Here is a 27,150-nt window from a genome sequence, read left to right as displayed (position 1 = left end):
TGCTTCATTGCAAGGGGAATTAACGGCACCGCAGTGGCCTGAAATGAAAGGTCTGGTGCTCAGGGGCACCGTCACTGAACGAAGTGAGGACTCAGGGCCTCCCTACACTGCAGGCTGGTTGGGAGCACGTGCTTAACCATCCAGGGCCTCAGCGCTGCTTCAGCACCATGATGATGGGACCCTGCGGGACCTGTGTGTTCCTAGGAGGGGCCGCTGGGCAGTTCTTTATCTGGGGAGTGGGGAATACTCCCAAACAGACTTTGAGCACACCCGATCCAGTGAGGGAGAGTGGATGGTGTGGGTGGGGGCAGCTGCAGAGGACACTAGGCTGGGCCTCCGTTGGCAGCAGGGCAGGGGGTCCAGGGCAGGGGCTTCCGGCAGCACCTGTGGTACCGCCCCCCGCCCAAGGCTCTCAGCTGCCCTGGCAGTGATGTGTGAGTGCCAGGAGCCCCCTGGGAGCTGGGGGAGGAGTGGGGGGGTGCCGGGGCTCCATGCCCAGCCCTGTCCCATGCTTCCCAGAATGGCACCTCCCATGGGTGTATGGAAGGGGAGCGGGGGAGCGGGACACAGGGACACGGCCACGGTTGGGGGAGGGCATCAATGGCAAGGCGTCACTGCGCAGTCACTGAGAAGCCCCCCTCCCCCAGGTTCGGGGGCATTGCGGGGAACAGTGCCCTGGTCATGCTGGCTGCCAGGCACTATTGGAATGCCTGCCTCCCGATGCTGTCCTCCGGGGTCAGCCGGAGGAGGGTGAGGAGCACAACCCAGAGGATCATCAGCATCATAAATAAGACGGAGGCCAAGAAGCAGGTACGGCCCCAGGGTCACAGCTGGGGAGCAGGGAGGGTGGGGCAGGGTGGGGGCTCCTTGCTGAGCTCTGACCCCTCTGCCCCTTGCACCTCCCACAAGTGTGCGTAGGGGTGCCCCCCAGGCCTGCTCTGGACCTGGAGGCCAGAGCTGAGGGACAGAAAGAAGGCCAGTGAGGTGGCAGGGATGGAGCCGGCAGCAGCAGGAGGCCAAGGCTCAGCCCTCAGCGCCCAGCCAGCACTGGTTACACTGAGTCTCTGCTGGGGGTGGAGGTCGGCCCTAGGGACTCAGCACAGCCAGCCTCGGCTCCTCTGGCTCAGGGTGAAACATAACCAGCTGTCTGTAAGAGTTTTAGAAATGTAGCTGCCAGACCTGTAGTTAGATGTTTTACCTATTTGAAAAGCAAAATGGTGAGAGAAAAGTGTGACTTTCAAATGTGTGCCGTGCACTGGTTCTTCTGTAGGAAAAAGAGAAAACGCTGCCCTTGCACCAGTGGCCGACGTCGGACTTTCAGGGCAGCGGGACAACCGAAGGGTACTTTCTCCCAGGTCTGTAGACGCGACAGAGCAAGAGCAGGGCTCTGACTGTAACTGCAAATACTCAATGCTTTTAGTCCCTGCCCCTCCTCCAGAGGCCCCTCGTGATGATGGCATGTCTGCTCGGCATTTCACGCCTGGCAGGCATTGCGAGTACTGTTCACGCGGGGCCTTGTTCAGCCCCGTGAACCCCCTCACTCTACCCAGGAGGAAGGCAAAGCCCAGGAGGGTCAGACTCTTGCCCACGCTGCCAGGCCCCGCCCAGCCGCTGAGCCCCAAGCCAGCTTTGAGAGTAGCAGATAAATCATGTTTTTCTACTTCCCTAAAAATGTAAAGATACACTCCTGCGAAAAACAGAAACACACAGCTTAGAACAAGGAAGCCATGTGTAGAACGTCAGTCCAGGTAAAAAGGAAAGAGGACGGTTTTCTGCTATACAATGATCCTTGTTCATAATGGGACATTTGTAAACGCTGCGGCTAGAAAACTGGTCTCTACCTTTACCTTTACCTTTCCATACTTTATCATCCATTTAGGGGAAGGAAATTATTTAAAACAATGAGCAAAATATACGACCAAGTGTGATGGTTAAGATTGTGTGTCAGCTTGGCTGGGCCACGATTCTTAGTGTTTTGGCAGTTGTATAATGTTGTGATCACTTCCCTGTTGAGATCTGATATGCGATCACCCCCATGATGGAATCTGCTGAGTGGTACCGGTGGGGGTGAGGCCTGGAACAGCTTACCACCCCCTCAGCCTTCATCTCTCTGCCCTCCGCCGCCTACTTCCTTTCTGCTCGCCTTGCCAAGGCTTTTGGCTTGTTCCGGATCCTTCTGTTGCTTCTTGTTCATCTAACCTCCAGTTCTTGGGACTTGAGCTAGCAGCTTACCTACCGGTCTTGGGTTCACCAACCCCTGCAGCCATGTATATCAGGAGAAGACTTGCGGTCTTGCCTTCCAATCTTAGGATTCCTTGATCTTCACAACCTGTGAGCAAGAGTCCTGCTCTCTGACCTGCTGATTTTGGGTTCGCCAGCCCCTGCAGCTACATGAATCAAGAGAAGCCCTATCCTGATCCACAGACTTGGGACTTTCCAGCCTCTATAATCGCATGAGCTGTTTCCTTGATGTAAATCTCTCTCTCTCTATATATATATATATTTATATGCTTTACTGGCTTTGCTTCTCTAGAGAAGCCAGCCTAAGACACCAAGTGTATTTAAATATTAAATTAAAATTTAAATATTAAGTGTTAAACCCCATCAGTCAAAATTGTGTGCTGGTGCTGAAAAGGAGAATGTGGGTTGGAGCCAGTGGGAGTAGACAGCCGCGCATACAGGTGTTAGTGTAGAGACAACAGACAGCAGTGCACACAGGTGGGCGTGTAGAGACAGAGCGGACAGCAGTGCACACAGGTGTTTGTGTAGAGACGGAGCAGAGAGCAGTGCACGCAGGTGCTCGTGGAGAGACGGAGCAGACAGCAGTGCACACAGGTGGGCATAGAGGAGCAGACAGCAGCCGACACAGGTGGGCCTGGAGAGATGGAGCAGACAGCAGCACGCACAGGTGGGCTTAGAGGGAGCAGACAGCAGCGCACACAGGTGGGCGTGGAGAGATGGAGTAGACAGCAGCCCACACAGGTGGGCATGGAGAGGCTGGCAGCAAGGACACTGTCCTAGTTGTCATGTGACTGGAAGAACAGAGTCACATCTACACTCTGCTCCATCCGCCAGAATTAACCCAAGGTGGGTCATACAGCTGGAGAGTTTTAAAAATTCAAATTCTAGAAAGCAGAAAGTAAGGTTAAGCATAACGGATATTTTGTATAGATTTTTCTAAACTTTAAAGTGATCACAGAGCCACACTTTCAAATATACAAAAATGTAAGCCTTCTGAATAATGAAAAAAATGCAGAAAATTAAAAACAGGCTGGAAAAATCTCTGCATCAAATTTAGCAGTTAAATGGTTAATTTCTGAAAGATATAAATATTCATACTAATCAGGATAGGCTATGCTGTGCTGCAGTAACAAATTAACCCCAAAACTGCAACAGCTGAGGTCTGCAGAGCAATCTTCTTCCTCCGTAGTCAGGATGGCCCCAGGAGGGGCAGGTGGCTTCTGGAGTGCTTGGTAAGCATCAGCCTGCCGTGTGCCTCTGTAAATTGACTGGAAAAGCAGCCTCAAGTCTCATGGGTAAGAGGCCAACAGATGTGACCACGGATCCTGGAGAACATCCGTTTTCCTGCAAATGAAGGAAATGCAGCGCACGCAGTGCAGCTCTGACCGTTGGATTAGCTGTAATCTCAAACAAATACATACGTGAGGGCTCCCCGCCACCTGGCTTTGGTCCCAGGCTCGGGGAGCCAGGGTTTGGGCAGTGAATTCACACAGTGGAGGAGACTACGTGGTCCCTGAGCTTCAGATGTTGACCAGCAAAGCTCTTTCCTGCCCAGTCCCTGGCAGGAAGGCCCATACATTTCAGTGCCCCATGGTGACACAGTGTGACGATAACCACGTGCCTGTGACCTCGAAGGACAACATGTGCTGTCCTCAGAGATCCAGTGTGGCAGCATGTGGCAGGACTCCAGATATGTCTACCTCTGACCCAAGAGACTCCTGTTCTTGGGAGTTCACTGCAACTCAGAGGGGAAACGAAGTGACATGCCTGACTATGCTCTCTGCAGCCTTGTTTCTTCTTACAAAATAGACCCAAGTGTCCAGTCCTAGAGCTGGACCTCTGGCTGGAAGTGAGAATTGTCTGCAGCCGTGGGAGCTCGGCGCGGGGGCTGGCAGGAAGTGGTGCTGGACCAGAGCACGGGCGAGAGGATGTTGTCTTTCCTTTTCCCTTTCCTCATGGTGGCATTTTAAAGCTCATGAAAAGTATCAAGATTTCCTGAAAGAGAAAGGTCTGGAGGGCTGCAGAGGCTGTGGAAGCTCTGGTGGGTGGAGCATCCTGATGGGTCCAAAGCTGTGGGTAGCTGGTGTGAGGCCTGCCTGCCCTGGGGGGCCGCTTTGGAAGCACCTGGTGGAAGGCAAATGGTAGGAGAGGGACATGGGGCCGCCAGAATCACGTAGCTTGGAGCTGGCCATTGGAGACATGGTCATGTGGGATGACCCCGTCAAGTCCAGCTGTCTCATCCCAGAAGGCGTGGTCCTGACTGCCTGTCCACCCAGGCTTCAGTCCTGGCAGCCATTGTCCAGTGGCTCTTCTTACCTCTTACAGTCTTTTTAAGAGCAGTTCTGGTGCTCATTGCTGAATTTATGCTAATGTAGTTCTTTCATTGTTGCTGTTAGTCGGCTCCAAATCATGGTGACCCCACGTACAACAGAACAAAATGCTTCCTGGTCTTGCACCATCTTCATGATTGACTGTTGGTGTGCTCAAGTCCGTGGTTGTGGCCGCTGTGTGTTTTGAGTGACTTCCAACCTAGGGGCTCATCTTTTAGCACTATCTGGAGTAATAGTTTGCTGTGACCCACAGGGTTTTCATTGGCTGATTTTCAGAAGTAGATTGCCAGGCCTTTGTTCCTAGTCATCTTAGTCTGGAAGCTCCATGGAAACCTGTCCCCCGTAGGTGACCTTGCTGGTATTTGATATACTGGTGACAAAGCTTCCAGCATCACAGAAACATGCAAGCCCCATAGTATGGCAGACGGACAGTACGGCAGACTGCCAGGTAGGGGAGTGCAGTTCTGTGTGCGTGCCTGTTAGGAACACAACACGGGTGCGCCCTTAGTTCTGGCCTCATCTCAAATCTGGGAGATATTGACTGTATTATCCCTAGCACATGCACACCTTGGTCTACAATGTGGTCAAGTGCCAAATGTCCAGGGGCGGATTGACCAGTAAGCAAGGTACACATGAGCTTACTTGTGTTTATTTACTAATCTCTAGTGCACAATCTCACATAGGTTTCTCCACATTTTTGGTGAAATTGTGCTACAGATTAGTAAATAGGCACAAGTGAGCTTGGCAATCCATCCCTGTGCATGTCCATTCCTGGCTGGTGCCCTGCTCCATCTGCAGCCGGCATGAACTTTGGGAGTCCTGCATACCCTGGCCATTGCTGCGGTGCCCCGGGCAGCTAGACCGCCTCTCCCCAACCCTCAGTCACTTAGCTCTGAGAGCAAAGCCTGCACCCTGCTTCTCAGTCAGAGGCCAGAGTCAACACAGTTTACCTAGAGGGAGCAGGCTCACACTGACGGCCCACCAGAGTGCAGGGCTCACTGCCTGTGGGGTCCACACTCCCTGTCAGCCCCTGCAAGGGAAGCCCTCGCCTTCAGGGCGTCTGTCAGCAACAGCCAGAATCTGACTGCCATGGCCTGGAGTCAGTCCCCGGGAGGGTCAGAGGGTGCCATTGGCAAGGGTGGGGCTTCTGCTGGGGGTCAGGTAGGTCCTAGGATGCAGGACCTGTGGGAGTGGAGTCAGGCACCACCGCCCCTCACACGCCTTCCCCCCAGGGGCTGAGGATGACCTCACACTGCGGGCCGCGCTGTACGGCCTGCTGTTCCACAGCTACGCTGACCACAACGACTGGGAGGGCGGCCTCAAGGTGCTGGATGAGGCCGTGCAGGTGCTGCCTCGGACACCCCACCGCCTGTGAGTGCCCTTCAGCACCCCTCCCCGGCTCCCCCTTCCCAGTGCCCCTCCACAGCACCCCCTCCCCAGCATCTCTCCCCAGCGCCCCCTCCCTAGCACCCCTCTCCAGTGCCCCCTTCTCAATCGGTCCCTCCCCAGCGCCCCTTCCCAGCGCCCCCTCCCCAGCGCCCCTCTCCAGTGCCCCCTTCCCAATCAGCCCCTCCCCAGCACCCCTCCCCAGTACCCCTCCCCAGTACCCCTCCCTAGCAACCCTCCACAGCACCCCCTCCAGTGCCCCATTCCCAATCGGCCCCTTCCCAGGGCCCCTCTCCAGCACCCCCCCAGTGTCCCCTTCCCAGCGCCCCTCCCCAGCATCCCTTCCTAGCCCCCCTCCCCAGCACCTTCTTCCCAGCACCCCTTCCCCAGCACCCTCTCCCTGGAGCAAAATGGAGCCTCTCAGACTCCTCCTTCTTCGCTCAAGTGCAAGCTAACCCAAGATGATTAATCATGTGCCTTCCCCTGTGTCCCACAGGCCTCCAGAGCATACACTCACACATGCTCACATGCTCACACACGCTTATACACACACTCTCATACACAGACATGCTAACACTCATGCACATTAATATACACTCACACTCTCACACATGCTCACACTCACACATGCTCACACATGCTTGCACACATACGTGCTCAAACACTCATACATGGACACGCCCACACACTCTTACGCAGACATACTAACACACTCACGTTAATATACACTCACACACTCTCACACGTGCTCACACACATACAGACATGTTCACACACACACTCATACACAATATAACACATGCTCTCACTCACACATGCTCACACACTCATACCCAGACATGCTCACACAGCCACACACTCATACACATTAATATAACTGACATGCTCACACGTGCTCATACTCACACACACAGACTCTCACAATGCTCACACACACTCATACACCGATGTGCTCACATATGCTCACACACTCATACTCGTTAATATGCACTCACACATTCTTACACTCACACGTGCTCACACACACACACTCTCATTCACACACACACTTGTTCTCAAACGTGCCTGAGCAGAGGCATCCCTGGGTAGGTTCCGATCCAGCAGGTGGGAGAAGGGCCCTGAAATCTTCATTTTAACAAACTTTCCACTTGATTCTGGTGTAGGCGCTGTGGGTCACCCATTGAGAAGCACCATGGAGATATAAACCAAGGAGAAAAAACATTTCCGCAAATACAACGTCACCACCACACACCCCGGATGATACTGGAGGGGGGAGCAGTTTGCTCGCTGACACCCCACCTTGGCAGGACTGCACGCGTGCGCGCACACACACGCACGCACACACCGTACCAGAAGAAGGGAAGCCTGAGGGCCCAGCTTTCTCCCAAGCACACTGTCCCCGGGGGTTCATGCTACAAAAGAAAAATAAACATAGATGGTACTTCTCCACTTGCTTAGGATCAGAAGGTCTTTATTACTATAAAAAAAAAAATTTTTTTTTTATACAGCTGTAAACATGTCTGGTTTTTAAATAAGTTCACCCACATCCCCATTTCCATTGAAGGACTTCATTTCCCTAGCAAGAATTCAGCAAAACAAGAATGGGTATTTAAAACACAACACAAAACCCCTAACTCACTCAGGCACCACTTTGCTTTATCTTTGTAAGTAGGAAAATGGAAGACGATTTAATGAAGTGGTAGGTGAATTGTATGTTCTGTATGTTTTCATTCAATTTGAGCATTGACGTCTTTGGCTTTTCCTTAGCTTGATTTTCAAACACATGGTGATTGTGAAGGCCAAGCTTGGCCAGAACTTCTCAATGGAGATACAGAAGTTCAAAGACGAGAGTGAGGAGTACCTGGCACACATGTGGCACCGCCTGGCGCTGAACTCCAAGAGTGTCTACGGGGAGCTGATGTGCTACTACAGCGCGATCCAGGCCCTGCAGGTGGGGCCTTGGTGACTCCAAGCGAGTCCACTGCAGAGACGGTCGGGAGGCTGCGAGGCCCTTTAGGAAGGCCACTGCTAGAGAATGGTGCTAGGGTACTCGCACAGGGCTAGCCTGAAACAAGTTTCTCTTGCTAACGAGTCGGTAGCAGGCGGAGCCTGGAGGGAGTGGGATCCTGTGTGTGGCAGGCAGCCAATGTCGGTGCATGGGAGCCAGGGAGAGTGGGTGAAGCCTCGGCAAAAATGCCAGGGCCTCTCAGGACAGTCAAAGGGAGGGCAGATGCACAGACCCGGGTGGTGGCTGCGGAGGGAGCGGGCATGGGGACGTTTGTTGGGTGGTGGGCAGCCACTCCCTCGTCCCACCCCCAAGAACCTGTGGATAAGACAGACCTGCTCCATGCATGGGGGTCAGAGTGTGGGGTTCTGGGGGGTGCGTTGGCCATTGGTTGATGCCAGAGCTCACGGGCCTGACCTAAGGACAAGAAAGCCATGCTTGCTCTCCAGGGACTAAAGACAATCCACAGTTCTCCAAGTTGAAAGACAGAACCCATTAGTGAATGTCTTAAATGGTGTAGGCATCTCTTAAACAGGAAGTTTACCAGGTGCTGAGTGGTCTTTGGGTTGCTTCAGGGTCAGGGGCATCCCTGTGAGAGGGGGAAGTGGTGTATTGGTCAGGAGTCCAGCCCTGCCATGTACTGTGGGAGTCCTCCCCTGGGCAATGCAGAGGCCTGGGTACCACAGGCACCCAGAGCCTGGTTGGCAGCTCATAATGGCTGTCTGAAGGTCTCAGCGGGTCTTGGAGGATCTCCCATGGTCTCAGCGGCTCTCAGTGAGTCTCAGTGGGGTTGAGGCACCACTCCACCTTGGGCTACTATGTCCTGGGGGCCTCTGCACCAGCCTCCTATAACCAGAGACTGAGTCCTCCCTCAAGATTGCCTCACCAGGTTCACAGGGTCAGGTAGTGACTGGAGGGAGCAGGACAGCCAGCTCGTGAGTGAGGATGGAGGTGCCTGGACGCCTGGGCCAGAGCCTGCCAAAAAGGACAACACACTGCTGACTCCCTGTGCCAAAGAACCCAGTCCCTTCCTCCCATTGTCTCTCTTTTTAAGTGGACATTGCGGCGGTTTTTAGTGAATTCACAGGGTTGTACAGCCATCATCCCAACCAATTTTAGAACCTTTTCATCACTGCCAAATAAAAAGCGCACCCATCTGCCATCATTCCCTATCTCCCCAAGCTCCTGACAACCACTAATCTATCTTCTGCCTCTCTGGACTTGCCTACTGTGAACACTTCACATAAATGGGGTCAATGGGATACTTGTAATCTTTTGTGTCTGGCTCCTTTCGATTAGCATAATGTTTTCAAGATTCAGCCGTCATTCCTTTTCTATGGCTGAATAATATTCCATTGTGTGGAGGGACCACATTTTGTTGCTCCAGCTTCCGCTGATGGACATCTGGGTTATTTCTACTTTGGGGCTATTGTCAATAATGTTGCTATGAACTTCTCTGCACAAGTTTTTGTGTGGCCGTGTGTTTTTATTTCTCTTGGTTGTATACCTAGGCGTGGAATTGCTGGGTCACGTGGTAACTCTATGGTGAACCTTTTGAGGAACAGCCAGACTGTTTTCCAAAGTGGCTGCACCATTTCACATTCCTACCAGCAACTTAGGAGGATTGTAATTTCTCCACATCTTCGCCAACACTTGTTATTTTCCGTCTTTTTTATCACAGCCATCCATGCGGTTTTGATTTGCATTTCCTTGATGACTAATGATGTTGAACATCTTTTCACGTGCTTGCTGGCCATTTATACACCTTTTTGGAGAAGCATTTTTTCAAGTTTTTGCCCATTGTTGATTGGGTTGTTGGACTTTTTGTTTTTGAGTTGTATATTCCGGACACTGTTTTGTGAGTTGTCTTTTCAAATCATTTTTTCACTTTCTTGACAGTATAATTTGTAGTACGAAAGGTTTTACTTTTGATGAATTCTGATTTTTTGTTGCTTGTGCTCCTGGTGTCGTATCTAAGAAACCCTTGTCCAATTCAGGACCCAGGTCTCAGGTCCTAACGGTGCTGCCTGGCCCTGGGCCCTGGCTTCTTGGACCTCATTGGGCTCAGCCTTGGCCCAGCCCCAGCAGGAACAATGTCTGAGAGGCTCTCACCTTGGGCCTTTCACCCCTGCCTGACACTCTCTTTTCCAAATCCCCCTCCGCCTCACCTGCCCTCCTGGGCAGGTCCCGCCCATCCTGCTGTCCAGTACCTTGCCCTGGACACCCGCCACTCTACCTGAGACCATAGCATCGAGCCATGCGCTAGGCTTGTTCCTTCTGCTATTTGTTTCCACCTGAGCCCCCAATAGATTGTAAGTCCCACGGGGGAGGGTAGGGCCCAGCTTGATGTTCAGGTGTGAGAGCACAGGATGAAATGGGGGTAGACTTGCTGGGGATCCACTCAGGGGGCCTGTCAGGCAGGTGGCAGGAGGGATGGCAGGAGGGATGGCAGAAGCAGCAGGGCAAAGGGACGTCCCCTGCACACAGCACAGGAAAACAAGCAACAACACATTCCTGAAGGGTCTTGAGGAGCCCGACGCAGACCTGCTCATCGTGACCCAGGCAGCCCGTCACAGCGCCCCTGGCGAGCGAGCTAACAGCTAGCGCATCGCAGAAACCGAGCCTCCAACACTAGTTTCTCAGGATGTTGACTTGATAGGAACTGAACCTCGGTCCCTTTTCTTTGATCCCCAAGAAGCCCGAGAGTGCATGGCAGAAGGTGGACTATATCCTGGAGCTGGGCGAGTGGCTGTACTGCAAGCAGTCTCCTCGAGAGGACGTGCTCTTCCACCTCAAGTGGGCCACCGAGATCCTGCTGGCCATGCAGCTCCCCCACAGCACTGCCCAGCCAGGAGGTGAGGAGCATCTCCTTCGGCGTCAGTACTCTCATGGTCCTTGAGTCCCTCAGCAGCCCTGGGCACGAGGTGGGCTCCCACCAGGTCTGATCCCTTAGTGCCCGACAGGGAAGGAGAGAGCCCCCCTCACGCAGCCGAGCACAGTCAGTGTGGAATGACTGTGCAACAGCTGGGCAGTGCTGTGGGGGAATGCAGCCTTACTCGGTGTCAGGAACGCGTGCAGGCCCTTCTAACCGCCCCAGCCCTGGACTGGTCCTGCGGCAGAAGGGCCCACCCATGCTTTTCCCAGTACCTAACACCAGGGTCACTCATAGTGACCCTGTAGGACAGAGTAGAACTGCCCCATACTGTTTCCAAGGAGCGCCTGGTAGATTTGAACCGCTGACCTTTTGGTTAGCAGCCGTAGCTCTTAACCACTATGCTACATCAGGTTCTACGGGTAACACCAGGGTATCAGCACTCGTTTCTCCGTTTCCCAGTGCTAACTCTCAGACCCCACTCATGACAACTGGTGGGACAGGGGGTGCTATGGCTTAGGCTGAGGTGGGGTCTGCTGAGCCCCATGGTGCTGGGGAGGGGACAGCCCAGGCAACACTCTGGAATCATTGGGAGTTTTAGGAGCCACAGTCCCCAGGCTCACCCAGGGGTTCTGGTGCGGTGGTCTGGGCACAGCAGACATGGGGGCTGTGGGGCACCCTGGGGGCCCTGCCCTCAAGGGCAGCACTTGGGAGTAGACCACAGGACGCCGAGGCTGGAGGGGACCCCGTGTCCACTCCTGTGGGGACCCCGATGGGGGGCAGCAAGCTGAGAGGGGACAGCTGCCTAGATGGGCCCTAGCATCCAGTACACAGATTGCCCACAACAGGCCCTGAAATAGGGGCTCAGCCACGAGGGGCAATGGGCACTGGACACTGTCCCCTCTGACTCAAGGGCACTGAGGGCACCGAGGCACCTGCAGACCCTCCTCAACAGCCTCGGTGACAACTCGCTGGCAGGGGTGAATGGGGGGCCCATCTCTTGCCAGCATGCTCACGCTGCACCCCTGTTCTCAGAAGAGCACATACCCCTTCAAGCAGCCCTGGAGGGGTCAGGCACCCCCCCAGTGACGGTGGAGGCTGGGACATCATCCTTGGAAAGTCTCAGGGACGTGAGGCAGCTGGACGCACTGGCCTGCGCCCACATCCTGCTGGCGCTGGTCTTGTCCCCAAGCTCACCCCACTACCAGGACTGCTGCCTGATGGCCTACACCTTCGTCAGACAGATCTGGCAGGTGAGGCTGGCTGGTCGCCAAGGCTGGGGGGCATGTGAGACCCGTGCCACTCTGTAGCCCACACTCTTCTAGCCAGAGGTCATTCTAGAACCTTCTTTGGAAAGCAGAATCCTGTTGGTCATTGTCCTGGTTATCCAGTGCTGCTGTCACAGAAATGCCACAAGTGGGAGGCCTTAACAAACAGAAATTTATTCTTTCACAGTTTAGGAGGCTAGAAGCCCAAATTCAGGGCACCAGCTCTGGGGGAAAGCCTTCTCTGTTTGTCAGTTCTGGGGGAAGATCCATCTTCCCCTGGCCTAGGAGTTCCTCAGAGCAGAGACCCCGGGTCCAAAGGACAGGCGCCACTCCCGGCACTTTTTTCTTGGTGGCACGAGGTCCCTCACTCTCTGCTTGCTTCTGTCTCCTTTCGTTTCTTGTAAGACAAAAGGTGATACAGGCCACACCCCGGGGAAACTCCCGTTACCTCGAATCAGGGCTGCGACCTGAGTACAGGTGTTGCATCCCACCCTAATCCTCTTGAACGTAACCTAATCTTGCCTCATTAACCACAGGCAGAGATTAGGATTTATAACACATAGGATAATCACATCAAATCACAAAATGGAGGACAAACACACAATACTGGGAATCACGGCCTAGCCAAGTTAATACACATTTTGGGGGGACACAATTCAATCCATAACAGTCATTCTAAGCCTCCTTTGGGAAACACAGCTGCCATTTAAAGAGAGAAGAGTCTTTCCAAACAATTTCACGACCTTCATGATGTGGGCATGTTTCCATCTGTTGGCATTGATATTCTCCCCTCTGCTTGGCTATATCACCAGCATTACAAACCAGAAGACACAAGGCCACCCTTGACTCTCGACCAGCCCCCAATCCCCTGCTGTTCTTGGCCCTTTTGCAGGGGAACCTCCTGAACCTCCACTGCCCAAGCCAAATCAGCCCGCCTCCTCCTAAAACCCTCCCCCAGCCTTTGCCCTCTACCACTGTGCCCCACCCTGGGCTGGGTGTCACTGCCTTGACAAGGTGGACAGAAGAACTGATGGTGGGTGGCTATGCAGTGCGTCAGAGTTCCCTGAGGGCCTGTGGATGCAGGTGCCCAGCTCACGGTATACAGCGGGAAGCTGGGCCTGTGTCTGCATCTAGTGTTGCAAGTTAGGGCCTCTTTCTTTCTTTTTTTTCAGGTTTCCTTGTTAACAGCAGGAAACTCAATTTCAGAAAGCAAGACTGTAGCAGCAAGTAGTTCACCTTCATTATTACCAAAAAAGGAGAAGGAGAAAGGCAAAGACAAAGAGAAGGGCAAAGACAAGGAGAAGGGCAAAGACAAGGAGAAGGAAAAAGGCAAAGAGAAGGAGAAGGAGAAGGGCAAAGAGAAGGAGAAGGGCAAGGACACCAAGCAGGTAGCGCCACTGGTTGGTGCGTGTGGCCACTTGACTCGGCAGCCTTGGGTCAGTGTCCCAGCAGCAGGGCGAGGGATGGCACAGACTCAGGCTGGGGCAGGTCCTTACATGTCAAGTGGAGGTGGCTGTGAAGGAGGTGGCACTTGCCCCTGGAGAAGTGGCCTCACATAGTCTTCTGCCCTGGGTGCACCAGGCTTGGCCTTGGCCCTGAATATGCTGAAGGGGTAGGGGCATCTCTGGGGTGGGAGAAGAATAGATGAGAGCCCTGTGTGCACATGAAACTTCCATCCTGGAATAGTAGTTGCTCCCTGGGCTGGCTGAGGGACCGGAATGTCTGCACAGCATTGAGACCTGATACCCACCCAGGGGCTCTGGTGGGGTCCTGTACACTTCCTCACTCTGCATTCACCGAGCATGACGCGTGGGGCCAGGGTGCAGCAGAGCCCTGCTCCTGGGGCACCCGCTGCCAGCAGGGCATTCTAGATTTGGGCACCCAGGTAGATTGGATGCCAAGTGCCCTGTGCAGGGGGCAGTGGGCATCCAGGGCTTCAGAAGTAAAACCACTGTGGCTGCCCTGATCCAGGGAAGGCGGCCATAGCATGGGGCCAAGGCTGCAGGGAGCACGGTTCCCGTAAGCATCCCAAGAACATGTCTTCCCCAGGCTGGCCCCTATGTAGCTGACCATGTGAACACACATTTTCTAGCCCCACTTGTTAAAGTAAATCCCAAATTCTTGCCTTCACAGCTTCAAACCCCTGTTCCCAGCAAACGGCTTGAGGATTTGCCTGCAAGTGTGGAAGAGTGGGCTTCCTATTCCTGCCCAGAAGAGATTGTGTTGATATTTAAACAGGACAAGAGCAACCTCACTGTCAACCCATCGAGCATCCAGAAGCCCGTAAGTGGACTTGAAGGAACCGCCAGGGCTGTGATGACCCAGTATTGCATTATCCTGACTGGGAGCTGCCTCCAAGGCGTTCTGCAGTGAAATATGGCCCAGAAGGAAGCACGTGTATTATTAAAGAGGGAGCAGCTCATGTCACCACCCAGACCAAGGCACAGAGCTTATTCAGCCCCAGGGCCCCACAGTCGCTTTCCCACTGCCACTCTTTCTCCCTTAACAACTCTTGTAGGCCAGCACCTGAGAGAAGCACAGCCTTTTCTTATGCATTCACCCCCAAGAATGCATCCCTAAACATGACACTTCAGTCCTGTGTATTCATTTCCTATTGCCATTGTAACTAATTACCACAAACTTGGTGGCTTAGAACAGCACAAGTTTATTCTCTCACAGTTCTGGAGGCCAGAAGTCCAAAACAGTGTCACAGAGCTGAAATCAAGGACCATATTCTCTCCGAAGGCTCTAGGAGAAGATCTTGCTTTGCCTCTTCCAGCTTCCGGTAACCCCAGGTGTTCTTTGGCTTAAGCCCCAGAATGACTTCAGTCTTTTTCTCCATCTTCACGTGGCCTCCTCTTCTGTGTGTGAAATCTCTCTCTTCCTTCCTCCTATGAGGACACTCATGTTTGAATTTAGGGCTCAACCAGATAATCCAGAATAATCCCCCCATCTCGAGGTCTTTTTTCGACGTACAAGGTTGCGTTCACAGGATCTGGATCTGATAACTTTGGAGCCGTGACTCAGCCTGTTGTTTAGCTTCATACAAACGAAATCATTCAGTACATAACCTTTTGAGTTTGGCCTCTGTCTTAGTCATCTAGTGCTGCTATAACAGAAATACCACAAGTGGATGGCTTTAACAAAGAGAAATTTATTTTCTCACAGCCTTTTTTAGTAGGCTAGAAGTTCAAATTCAGGGCGTCAGCTCCAGGGAAAGGCTTTCTCTCTGTTCCTGGTCTGGAGGAAGGTCCTTATCAGTCTTCCTCTGGGCTAGGATTTTCTCCATGCAGGAGCCCTGTGTCCAAAGGATGCGCTCTGCTCTGGGTGCTTCTGTCTTGGTGATGTGAGGTCCCCAATTCTCTGCTTGCTTCCCTTTCCTTTTATCTCTTGTGAGATAAAAAGGTGGTACAGGCCACACCCCAGGAAAACTCCCTTTACATTGGATCAGGGATATGACCTGAGCAAGGGTGTTATGTCCCACCCTAATCCTCTTTAGCCACAGGCAGATTATGATTTATAACACACAGGCAAATCACAAAATGGAGGACAACCACACAATACTGGGAATCATCGCCTAACCAAGTTGACACATATTTTGGGGGGACACAATTCAATCCATGACAGCTCCTTTCACTCAACATGTTTGTGGGATTCACCATGTTCATCTGTGTCTATAGTTTGCTTGTTTTCATTGCTGTAGAATATTCCATTGCACAAACAGACCAAACTTGTTCACCCATTCACTTGCAGAAGGACATTCACCACTGGACGTTTGGATTTCTTCTAGTTCTTGCCTACTACAAACAGAGCTTCTGTGAGTGTGTGTGTGCACATACCACAGTACCCACATGCCCATGTGTTTGGAGTACAGGCCCAGCAGTAAAATCTCTAGATCATAAATAGAGCATGTATGTTCTCCACTGTAGTAAAACCCATTGCTGTGGAGTCAATCCCAGCACATGGTGACCCCACGTGTTACAGTAGGACTGCTCCACAGGTTTTCTTAACAGAAGCTGATCACTAGGGCTTTCTTCCACAGCACCACTAGGTGGGTTTGAACCACCAACCTTTTAGCTAGTAGGCAAGTGGAAACAGTTTACGCCACCTAGGGATATTGGCAAATTGACTTCCAAAGTGGTTGTATCAGTTTCCATTCCCACCTTCATCGAGTGAGAGCTCACATTGCTCCACACCCTCACCAAGCTAGTGTTGTTCAGTTTTTTAATTTTGGCCATTCTGGTGTGTGTGTAGTTGTACCTTGTTGTGGTTTAAATGGGCACTTGCCTGATTATAGTGAGCTGGACACCTTCTCAACTGCTTGCTGGCTATTTAGATGTTCTCTTTGCAATGTGCCTGTTCAAATTCTGTGCCCATATTGTACTAAACTTTCTGTCTTTTCCTTATTGATTGGAAGAAATTCTTTATGTATTCTGACAAGAACACCGTAACAGTTAAATTAATAGCAGACCATCTTCTTCCACTTTGTGGCTTGCCTTTCCACTCTCTTAATGGGGTCTTTTAATGAATTGTTGTTGCTGTTAAGTGCCGTCCAGTTGGTTCTGACTCATAGCGACCCTATGTACAACAGAATGAAACACTGCCCAGTCCTGCACCATTTTCATGATTGTTGCTATGTTTGAGTCCATTGCTGTAGCCACTGTGTCAGTCCATCTTGTTGAGGTCCCTCTTTTTTGCTGACCCTCTACTTTACCAAGCATGATGTCATTCTGCAGGGACTGATCTCTCCTGATAACATGTCCAAACCATGTGAGACGTAGTTTCGCCATCCTTGCTTCTAAAGAACATTCTGGTTTTACTTCTTCCACGAAAGGTTTGTTCATTCTTTTGGTAGTCCATGGTATATCCAATATTCTTCACCAACACCACAATTCAAAGGCATCAAGTCTTCTTCAGTCTTCCATAATTTAATGAATAAAGATTCTTAATTTTAATGTAATAAAAGCTATTAATCTTTTCCTTCATGATTAGGGCTTTTCTATGTGTTTGGTTAAAAGAGAGAAAGTTTTTTACCCCAAAGATCATGGAGCTGTTCTCTTAGAGTATTTTTGCTAAAGCTTCATAGTTTATCTTTCAGATTTAATCTAGGATCTACCTGAAGTTGATTTCTGTGTGTGGTATGAGATAAGGGATCAAGCTTCTTCGTGTTTTTAAATAAGGAGACCCAATTGTCCCCCCCAACCCCCCGCCACTGTGTCTGTCAGCTTGTCATACTATGAGGACTTGTGTGTTGCTGTGATGCTGGAAGCTATGCCACCAGTATTCAGATACCAGCAGAATCACCCATGGAGGACAGGTTTCAGCTGAGCTTCCCAACTAAGACAGACTAGGAAGACGGACTAGGCGGTCTACTTCTGGAAAGAAGTAGCCAGTGAAAACCTTATGAATAGCACTGGCTTCAGCAATATATTGACAGGGAACTGCCAGAAATTCAGGCCAGATTTAGAAGAGGACTTGGAACCAGGGATATCATTGCTGATGTCAGATGGACCCTGGCTGAAAGCAGAGAATACCAGAAGGATGTTTACCTGTGTTTTATTGACTATGCGGGCATTCAACTGTATGGATCATAACAAATTATGGATAACATTGTGAAGAATGGGACTTCTAGAACACCTAATTGTGCTCCTGAGGAATCTGTACACAAATCAAGAGGCAGTTGTTTGGACAGAACAAGGGGATACTGAGTGGTTTAAAATCAGGAAAGGTGTGCGTCAGGGTTGTATCCTTTCACCATACCTATTCAATCTGTAAGCTGAGCAAATAATCCGAGAAGCTGCACTATATGAAGGAGAACGGGGCATCAGGATTGGAGGAAGACTCATTAACAACCTGTATTATGCAGATGACACAGCCTTGCTTGCTGAAAGTGAAGAGGACTTGAAGCATTTACTGATGAAAATCAAAGACTACAGCCTTCAGTATGGATTGCACCTCAACATAAAGAAAACAAAAATCCTCACAACTGGACTAATAAACAACATCATGATAAATGGAGAAAAGATTGAAATTGTCAAGGATTTCATTTTACTTGGATCCACAATCAACAGCCATGGAAGCAGCAGTCAAGAAATCAAAAGAGACATTGCAGAGGGAAAATCTGCTGCAAAGGACCTCTTTAAAGTGTTGAAAAGCAAAGATGTCACCTTGAAGACTAAGGTGCACCTGACCCAAGCCATGGTATTTTCAATCTCATCATATGCATATGAAAGCTGGACATTGAATAAGGAAGACCAAAGAAGAATTGACGCCTTTGAATTGTGGTGTTGGCAAAGAATATTGTATGTACCATGGACTGCCAAGAGAACAAACAAATCTGTCTTGGAAGAAGTACAACCAGCATGCTCCTTAGAAGTAAGGATGGTGAGATTGTGTCTTACATACTTTGAACATGTTGTCAGGAAGGATCAGTCCCTGGAGAAAGACATCATGCTTGGCAAAGTAAAGCGTCAACGGAAGAGAGGAAGACCCTCAGTGAGGTGGATTGACACAGTGGCTGCAACAATGGGCTCAAGCATAACAACGATTGTAAGGATGGTGCAGGACCAGGCAGTGTTTCGTTCTGTTGTGCGTAGGGTCACTATGAGTTGGAACCAACTCGACAGCACCTAACAACATCAATTGTCCCACCACCATTTATTGAAAACAGTCACTTTACCCCTTTTCGTTGCGGTGCCCCATCTGTCATGGCCCCATGTGTCTGTCAGTTTGTCGTACTGTGGGGGCTTGTGTGTTGCTGTGATACTGGAAGCTATGCCACCCGTATTTGGATACCAGCAGGGTCACCCATGGAGGACAGGTTTCAGCAGAGCTTCCCAACTAAGAGACTGGGAAGAAGGACCCGGCTGTCTACTTCTGAAAAGAATTAGCCAGTGAAAACCTTATGAATAGCAGTGGCACACTGTCTGATATAGTGCCAGAAGATGAGCCCCCCAGGTTGGAAGGCACTCAAAAGACGACTCGGGAAGAGCTGCCTCCTCCAAGTGGAGTCGACTTTAATGATGTGGATGGAGTCAAGCTTTCAGGACCTTCATTTGCTGGTGTGGCATGACTCAAAATGAGAAGAAACTGCTGCAAACATCCATTAATAATTGGAGCGTGAAATGTTACATAGGATCACTATGAGTCGCAACAGACTCGACGGCACCTAACAACGTTTGTCACGAATCAAGTGGCCTGGGCTCTCTCTTCCATCAGTTAATTGTCTATTCTGGCACCACCATCTCACTGTCTAATTATTGTAGCTTCATAACCTTGAGTGTGGCAGACAAAGTCCTGCACGTTGCTCTTCAAGAAGGTCTTGGCTAATCTTTGCATTCTTTGTTGTGTTTCCATGTGTATTTTGGAACCAGCTTGTTAGGTTTCATTTAAAAAAAAAAAAACTGACAAAGAATAGACATCTTTACCGTACTGAGTCTTCCAATTCACAAATGTGATACGTCTTTTCATTTATTTAGGTCTTCTTTAATTTCTCTTGATAATGGACTAGTTTTCTGCAAACACTGTGGAGCACCTACTGTGTGCCTGACGTTATGCTTATCACTGTGATGAAGGATAAAGCTCTTTGCAGAAAAGACCCTACAAGCTAGTGGGCTAACATTTCTCCCTATTCTCTGACCCTATGTGTTGGTTGTATATTCATGTAGACATACAGTTTATACTACCTGGACCACTTGGTCAATGCCCTGAAGGAGATGTTCCTTTATGAGCTCATGATCCCAGTTCTTCAGTTGGGCGTACTCATCGCAGAGTCCGTGGTGGACAGCAAGAGCCTCGCAGACCTCTACCACCTCAGGTTGGTACAGCTGCCTGATTACGAAACCAAACCAAACCCGTTGCCGCCAAGTCGATTCTGACTCATAGAGACCCTATAGGACAGAGTAGAGCTGCCTCATAAGCGTTTCTAAGGAGCAGCTGGTGGACTCAAACTGCTGACCTTTTGGTTAGCAGCTGAGCTCTTAACCACTGCACCACCAGGGAAACTGGGAAACAGTTAAGTGGCCAGAGTGAAAATGTCCTCAAAGCAATGTCAGAGTAAACAGCATTTTAGAAAATTCATAGTATAGTTGACTATGTGTAAATAATAAAGCCTCTAAAATTTCTAAAGTCAAACTAAATGAAATACTTGAATATTTAAAAAATGATATTTGTATTTTGAATTTTCTACCTGATCCTGATTTTAATAATTGCACTCTGGTTGTTAAGAGAACGTCCTTGTTTTTAGGAAATGCACACTGAAGTATTTAGGGATAAAGGGGCATGATGTCTCAACTCACTTGCAAATAGTTTAGAAAAAAATGTGTGTGTGTGTGTACATGTGGAGGGAGGAGGAGGAGAGAACGACAAAGGGAATGTGTGGGTGTGGTTGTGGGTATGTGTGCGTGGGCACAATGCGTGGGTGTGGTTGTGGGTATGTGTGCGTGGGCACACGTGTGAAGAGGCGGGAGAGAACAGTGAAGTAAATGTGGTGAGGTATTCACAACAAGGGAAGCTGAGTGAAGTACATGTTAAGAATTCTTTATGGTCTTTGTGCAGTTTTTCTGTAAACCTGAAATCATTTCAAAATAAAAAGTTGTTTTAAAAGTATGAAAGCAGAACTTCACTGCCAGAAGTTGAGGTGGGGGTGGCCAGAGCACCACCAGCTGTGCCCGATCCTTACCTCTGATGGTAACTGTGAGACGATGCAGATGAATGAAATAAATAGATGAGTAAATAATAAAAAAATTCTATCTGAAATTTGTTGGAGCCACCTGTTTTTTTTTCCTAGTAATTTCATGTAGCTTAAAAAATCATTAAAAATATAATCAAATTATACATTTCTTTTTGAAGTTTACCAGTTTTTACACTGTAACTGAAACAATTTCCAGAGGGTTTCATTTTCTGGCTTACTGGCTGCTACAGGACGGCGTAACTTCCCCTTTTCACGTCGTTTCCCATAGACTCGCCCAGGTGTGCTATGACTTGAAGCTGAGAGAAGCAGCAGCTTACCACGAGGAGGTGGTTGGGCAGACATACATCGGGGAGATGGAGCAAGCAAGGTATGTTTGCTGTGACACCACGTGGGCCCTTCTCATCCAGCCCACCTGGCATGCCGAGCTAGCAGCTAGGACAGCGTGCCCTAAAGTAAAGCAAGTTCATTGACCGCGGGCATCAGCTCCACGGTGCCGTTTGCTCCCAGCTCAGAAAGCGAGGAGAGGGAGGCTTCTCGTGTGGCGGGGCACCCTGGGCAGGCCGTGTACTCCTCTGCCAAGTGGGGACAGGGCCTGTGCACACAAGTGCCCACGGGAGCTGGAGTGCACGCCTGTACCATCTGAGTGCTGGGGTCACCCTCGCTGTTTCACTCATGGGACAGTGGCCTGGTCGAGAGGCAAGTTCTGTGGCTTACATTTGAGAGATGCAGCCAGGGGCAGCCAGCCACATGCAGAGAATCCCGAGCCAGGCAGGCCCAGGCCCTCCTGCAGGCTTTCTTCCAGGGCTCTGCCCATCTACCTACTTGCCGCAGTCAGGTCCACTCCTCCGGACACTTCTAGCCACCTCTGTGTGATCAGGACAGCCCATGGATCCCCTCCCAGGACAGCTAGATGCCTGCCCCTCCCTGCCCCGCCCCCTCCCTAAGCAACCAGGCAGGTCTGGGGAGGCACAGGGCTTTTGGGGTCACCAGACCAGCCCTGCCACCCTGCTGAGTCTCCTGGAAGCCTCGCCATGCTGGACAGTGGGGTGTTGGGAGGACACTTGGCCCAGAGCCTGGGGGCCCAGTGTAAGGGTGGGGCGGGGGGAGTTGTTCCATGTAAAACACTCCAGCCACTGGTGAAGGAAGCCTGAATGCAGAGGGTGCCTCAGGGGCTGGGGCATGGGCAGGGGATCCAAAGTGTCAGAGGCCTGAGTTGGAGGGGAGGGGGCCTTGCTCGGAGCAGAGGGTGGGAAGGTTGGAGAGGTCGGTGGGCTGAGAGGTTGGGCAGAGTGGGGATGGAGGGAGCTTGACTCCAGCATGGGGTGTTGCTGGAGGGTTGAAGTCAGGTGGCTGCGCCTCACTTTTCTCAGGACCACCTGGAGCCGGGCTGTGCTGAGCAGTGGGGGTAGGGAGGGGCCCTGGTGGAGCCAGCGGCCTGAGACCAGGGTGTGGCCAGAGAGTGGTGGGAAGTGGGCTGGCCACAGCTCAGAAGGAGGCCTTGCCTTTCTGAGATGGAGGGACACCTGTGGGTAGGCAGGTGCTCAGGCAGGTGGGCAGTTGGGCAGGTGGGCAAGAAGCAGGTGGGCAGGTGGATAGGCAGGGGGCAGGGGGCAGGGAGATGGGCAGGAGACAGGGAGGGGGCAGGTAGGTGGGCAGGTAGGCAGGGGGCAGGCAGGAGGCAGGTGGGCAGGTGGGTGGGTAGGAGGCAGGTGGGGCAGGCGGGAAAGAGGCAGACAGGTGGACACTCAGGTGAGTAGGTGGCCCTGAACGCTCTCCCTTTGAGAAGCGCATTGACACTAGTCTGCAGAAGCTGGAAGCAGGAGTCTGAAGCTGGGGAGGAAGATGGGCTACAGGAGTAACTAGGGCCCTCTGTGCTGCCACATTATGGGAGTTTTTTGATCTTTGTAAACACTTGTGTGAATAATAGCTTCTCATAGCTGCCTTAACTGGAATTTCTTTGATTGCTATGAAGCTGGATATTTTTACGTACGTGCTGGTCATTGTATTTCTTCTGCTGTGTATCGTCTGTTTTACTTACATCAGCTGCAGGAAAGAAATCGCCCTGAAAAAAGAGAAAAACAAGGAGCCCCTGTTGGAGGATAGCCTGCAAATGCTGACCGAGCTGATGGTCCCAGCACAGCCAGAAGCAATCAGACCCCTTGAGGCCAAGGAAAAGGCGAGTGAGCAGTGCGGGAAGGCCAGTGCTGGCCAGTAAGCCAGATGTGTTTATCCTCTGTGCAGTGTACCTAAAATCTTGGGAAACCCAGAGATGCATGATTCATCCCCCCTGAGCGGCCTGGGGCATCTTCCAGGAAGACGAGATTCGAGTGCACGACAGACCCGTGTGGGGCGGTTGTCCATCCAGGGCCCATGCAGCAGCAGTCCAGAGAAGAAGGGTGCAGGAGAACAGGGGCTCCACGGGGCAGAGGTGGCACCGGGCATGGAATGCCCCCACTGCCAGAGAGCGGCCTCGGAGGCCTCCCAACTCTGCCTGCTGACTGGCTCTTTCGAGACCATGGGACCCTCTCCCCATGGATTTGCCAGTTGTAAAGTCACCATTCCAGCCACTGCCATGCTCTGAAGAAAGAGCAACTCCACTCTAAATTAAAAGGGGCTTTGTCCCCACGGGAGACTAGGATCTCTGTGTATGAACCAGCTGGTGGGAAGCAGCAAGGTCTGGGGCACCTTGACGCAGGCAGAAGCCACTCCCCAGTGTGGGCTGAGGGCTGCAGTACAGACCCAGCTCCGGCTTAGGGCAGCTCCCGTCACCCAAGAGACAGGGCATTTCGGGGCTGCGTGTCTTGCAGATTCTGAAGGTAAACGGAGAGACTGGGAAGGGCCTGGATGGAATGTCCTTCCCCATCCTGTGGACCCTCAAGGCAGAAGTGCTCCTGGAGATGGACCTACACCAGCCAGCAAGGTTGCTCCTCGCAGAGGCATGCCAGGCCTTCCAGGTGTGGAGCCACCTCGCCCATGGCCCCTCAGTCACCCCACCGCCCGCCCACTCACTTTCTGGGCAGTCCCCAGCCTGATCTGTCAGGCCCCGCAGGCCCTGCTGTGTCCAGGCTCTGCCCTGCTCCCTGTCCCTCTGCCCCTGCTGAAGGCCTGACGCCCAGGAGGGCCGCCAAGCGTGAGTGAGCCTCTAACAGAATCCCTGCAAGTGTCAGGAGGGCTGCAGACCTCAAGTGGCCCACAACACAGTGCCCAGCCTGCGGCCTCCAAACACCAGGAACCACACAGGTGGAAGGATAGCATGAGGCGTGCTGGCCAGAGCACGTGTCCCAACTCCAACGGCCACCTGCAAGGTCCCTTTGACCCCCAGGAGATGATTGGGCATTGGAGAAAAGGACAATGGCAATGAGGGATAGCAATCAGTGGAGTCGAGGTTCGCTTTGAAACCATATGTGGATGAGGGTACTGGAACCATGTCAGTGACTATGGGGCTGGGTGACCGGCTGAGGGGCCCATCATGCTGGCCTCTCATGTTTGTGCTTGTCTGAGAATGTCCATTATAAACAGTTCCTGTGCTGCCAAAGACGTCAACAGCCCTGACCTGTGTGTGTGTGCATGTGTGTGTATATATATGTGTATATGTGTGTGTGAGTGTGTATGACGAGCGCTGGTGGCACAGTGGTTAAAACTCTCAGCCGCTAACTAAAAGGTCAGCAGTTTGAACCCACCAGCCACCCCACAGGAGAAAGATGTGGCAGTCTGCTTCTGTAAAGATTTTCAGCCTTGGCAACCATATGGGCAGCTCTACCCTGTCCTACAGCGTCACTGTGAGTCAGAATCAACTTGATGGCAGTGGGTTTGGTTTGGGGTATATATGTGTGTATGTGTGTGTGTACATATGTGTGTAGGTATGTATGTGTATTGTGTATATGGGTATGTATGTGTATGAAAATGTATGTATGTGTGTACATGTATGTGCATGTGCACGTGTGTATACATGTGTACGTGTGTATGTGAGTGTGTGAGTGTCCCTTTCTCTGTATCTTTTGTAGGAGCTCAATGACCCTTGTGCAGAATCAAAGTGCTTGTACCTTCTAGCTGTGTTGGCAAATAAGGAAAAGAACTACGGACAGGCAGAGAAAATGATCGAGAGGGCCCAGCGCCTGGGCGGGAACGAGGAATTTTGGTACCACTCCACCTTGACACTTGCAGAGGCAATCCTGTCCTTAGAAAACGAGACAAGACAAATGCAGGTGAGGAGGAGACTGTGACGGAGAGCTGGGGCGTTCCTCCAGGTGGGCTGTGCTCTGTTGTCGCAGGCTGGGGAGAGGTCCAGGGTCTCTCCTCCCTCCCCTGGGCTATGGTCCTGACCAGGGAGCAGGGCTGTGTCGCAGCAGCACCAGGAGGCATGTTTATGCCAGCGTTCTCCACAGGTGTGCCACCTGTTTCAGAAGCTTATAGATGGCTTCACAGTCCTCAAGAAGGAGCGGCCCAACAGGGTCCCACTGTTGGAATTCATGACCACTGACTTGGAAGCCAGGTAACTTCTGTAAGAAAAACTGCCAATTAATTTAAAAATCAGGGTTTACTTTGCTCACATACTAGTCTTTAAACCACACTTCAAACCTGTGGGGGTTCAGAGACCCAGGGAGGCCAGGTGCCCACCTCCTGACCCAGCTCTAGAAGACCCCAAACTGTCCTCTGAGCTGGAAGCTACCATCCGGGGCGCACCGTCTGGCTTGCTTGGACGCCCTGCCCGACCCGACTCACCCAGAATGGCACTGAGGTGGCTCGGGCCCTGGAGGCCAGGAGGGCCAGACGGTTAGCTTCCTCTTTTCCTGTGCGGCTTTTCCTGTCTCGAGTGTCGGGGAGTACCCAGAGAGGGGGTCTCAGATAGTCTCGTTTTGCTCCTAAATTCTCCTGGAATGGATCTGACCTAGGTTTCTTGCAGACACCTTTACAATGTGAGGCCAGATACTGCTCTTGCTGGCCAGCTGCCAGTTGTACTTGTGTTGTTTTGTGTTGCGTGGTTCTAGTGCTGTCATCCTCCGCCGTCGGTGTTGAGCTCCATCACATGACCGGGTTTCTCTCCATAAAGTTGGCCACAGAGAAGTTCATCTGGTTTCCTTATACCAGCGCACGCTGGGTCCCGTCCTCTCACCCACTCCTTGTGCTGCGAGGGCGCTTCCCCTCCCCTGTGCTGCCTTCTCTACTCTGGGTCAGGGTGTCGGGTAAGGTGGCCCGAGAAGCCCCCGCCTCCTCACCCTCGTTCTTGCCACATGGAAATTACTCTGTGTTTGTGCACCTGTCTGGTGGGCGGCAGACTGTTGGGGACAGACTTGAACATACCACCATGTCCTCTATGATGGCTCATCTTTTAGATTTTAGTTTGTTTCTGGGCTATATTTCTGGTAGTTTATGTTTTCCTAGAAATTTTTTTTCACTAGGCTTTAGGGTGTTTTAGTATAAATTTCTATAGCAGCTTCTCTTACAACTTTTAAACGGTCTTTATCTCAGGCGTGTCCTCCTTGTTGCAGTTTATCTGGGTCATCACTCTTCTTCTGCATCAGAATTGCGGACTCGAATTTAATTGATCTTTTCAGACAACCAGGTTTTGGTTTATTGTTTTTTTTGTTTTATTGATTGTTTTTGTCGTTCTTCATTTTCTGGTTCCTCTTTATTGAATTCTTCCCGTATTGGGAAGGAGTGTTAGATTGCTGCTGAGTCACCCCTCCTTGAGCAGAACATTTAGTCCACATATTCTCCATTTTCCTTCGTAGTAAATGCATCCTCTGAGCTCCATCTGTCGGCTCCCCATCCCATAGTGAGGCATGTCGTGCCCGCACTTCCAGAGGCTTTGTACCTTCAATGTGGGTTTTCCTTTCTACTCATGAGTTACTTAGAAGAGTGTGTCAAGAGTTTCCAAATGATTGTATTTCCTGAGGTGGCTGGGGGTATTGTTCATTTCTGATCTTACTGCATTAAGACCAAATACTGTGGCCTGTTTGGTTTCCGATCCTTGAGAAACACCTGGAAGGTGTTTCTTGCAGTGTCCCTGAATGAAAGCTCAAGGTAACGACTGTGACCAAAGTCACGGACCCGTGGCTTGAGCCAGGAGCCATCGCTTAGTGAAGTGAGGATGGCCACACAGGGCCTGAGTGGCCTCCTCCCCCTCAGGTGTGTCGGCCTGCAGATCCAGGCCATCCAGGGGACCATCCACAGTGAGCCTTCCGGGTACTCAGTGCTGCTGAACAAGATGGACAATTGCTTGCTGGAAATTGAGAAAAAGTTCATTAACTGTGGCTATAAAGAGAAGTGCGTGGACATAAAACTGGAGCGTGCAAAGATAAAGAGGTGAGACACGCTGCTGCAGACTCGCATGTACTGAGGGGGCCCAGCTCTCT

At 51.4% G+C, this 27,150-nt stretch overlaps 1 protein-coding gene across 1 annotated transcript in view; it reads left to right on the top strand.

Moving 5' to 3' along the window:
• The window catches only part of CFAP46 (cilia and flagella associated protein 46), a 114,340-nt gene that overhangs the window by 47,027 nt on the left and 40,163 nt on the right, over window positions 1–27,150 (top strand). Inside the window, exons 24-38 of the mRNA XM_049855990.1 lie at window positions 648–810; window positions 1,271–1,355; window positions 5,804–5,942; window positions 7,725–7,908; window positions 10,658–10,817; window positions 11,873–12,087; window positions 13,275–13,490; window positions 14,236–14,385; window positions 19,770–19,918; window positions 21,063–21,161; window positions 22,838–22,970; window positions 23,602–23,748; window positions 24,799–24,999; window positions 25,180–25,286; window positions 26,924–27,100. Coding sequence (XP_049711947.1) covers window positions 648–810; window positions 1,271–1,355; window positions 5,804–5,942; window positions 7,725–7,908; window positions 10,658–10,817; window positions 11,873–12,087; window positions 13,275–13,490; window positions 14,236–14,385; window positions 19,770–19,918; window positions 21,063–21,161; window positions 22,838–22,970; window positions 23,602–23,748; window positions 24,799–24,999; window positions 25,180–25,286; window positions 26,924–27,100 — 2,325 coding nt within the window. The remainder of the gene's footprint in view (window positions 1–647; window positions 811–1,270; window positions 1,356–5,803; window positions 5,943–7,724; window positions 7,909–10,657; window positions 10,818–11,872; window positions 12,088–13,274; window positions 13,491–14,235; window positions 14,386–19,769; window positions 19,919–21,062; window positions 21,162–22,837; window positions 22,971–23,601; window positions 23,749–24,798; window positions 25,000–25,179; window positions 25,287–26,923; window positions 27,101–27,150) is intronic.

The sequence above is a fragment of the Elephas maximus genome, chromosome 16 (genome assembly GCF_024166365.1).
Source record: "Elephas maximus indicus isolate mEleMax1 chromosome 16, mEleMax1 primary haplotype, whole genome shotgun sequence".
NCBI classification, from domain to species: Eukaryota; Metazoa; Chordata; class Mammalia; order Proboscidea; family Elephantidae; genus Elephas; species Elephas maximus.
Note: the sequence above shows the minus strand (reverse complement) of the source record. Positions and strands in the feature narration are given on the sequence as shown.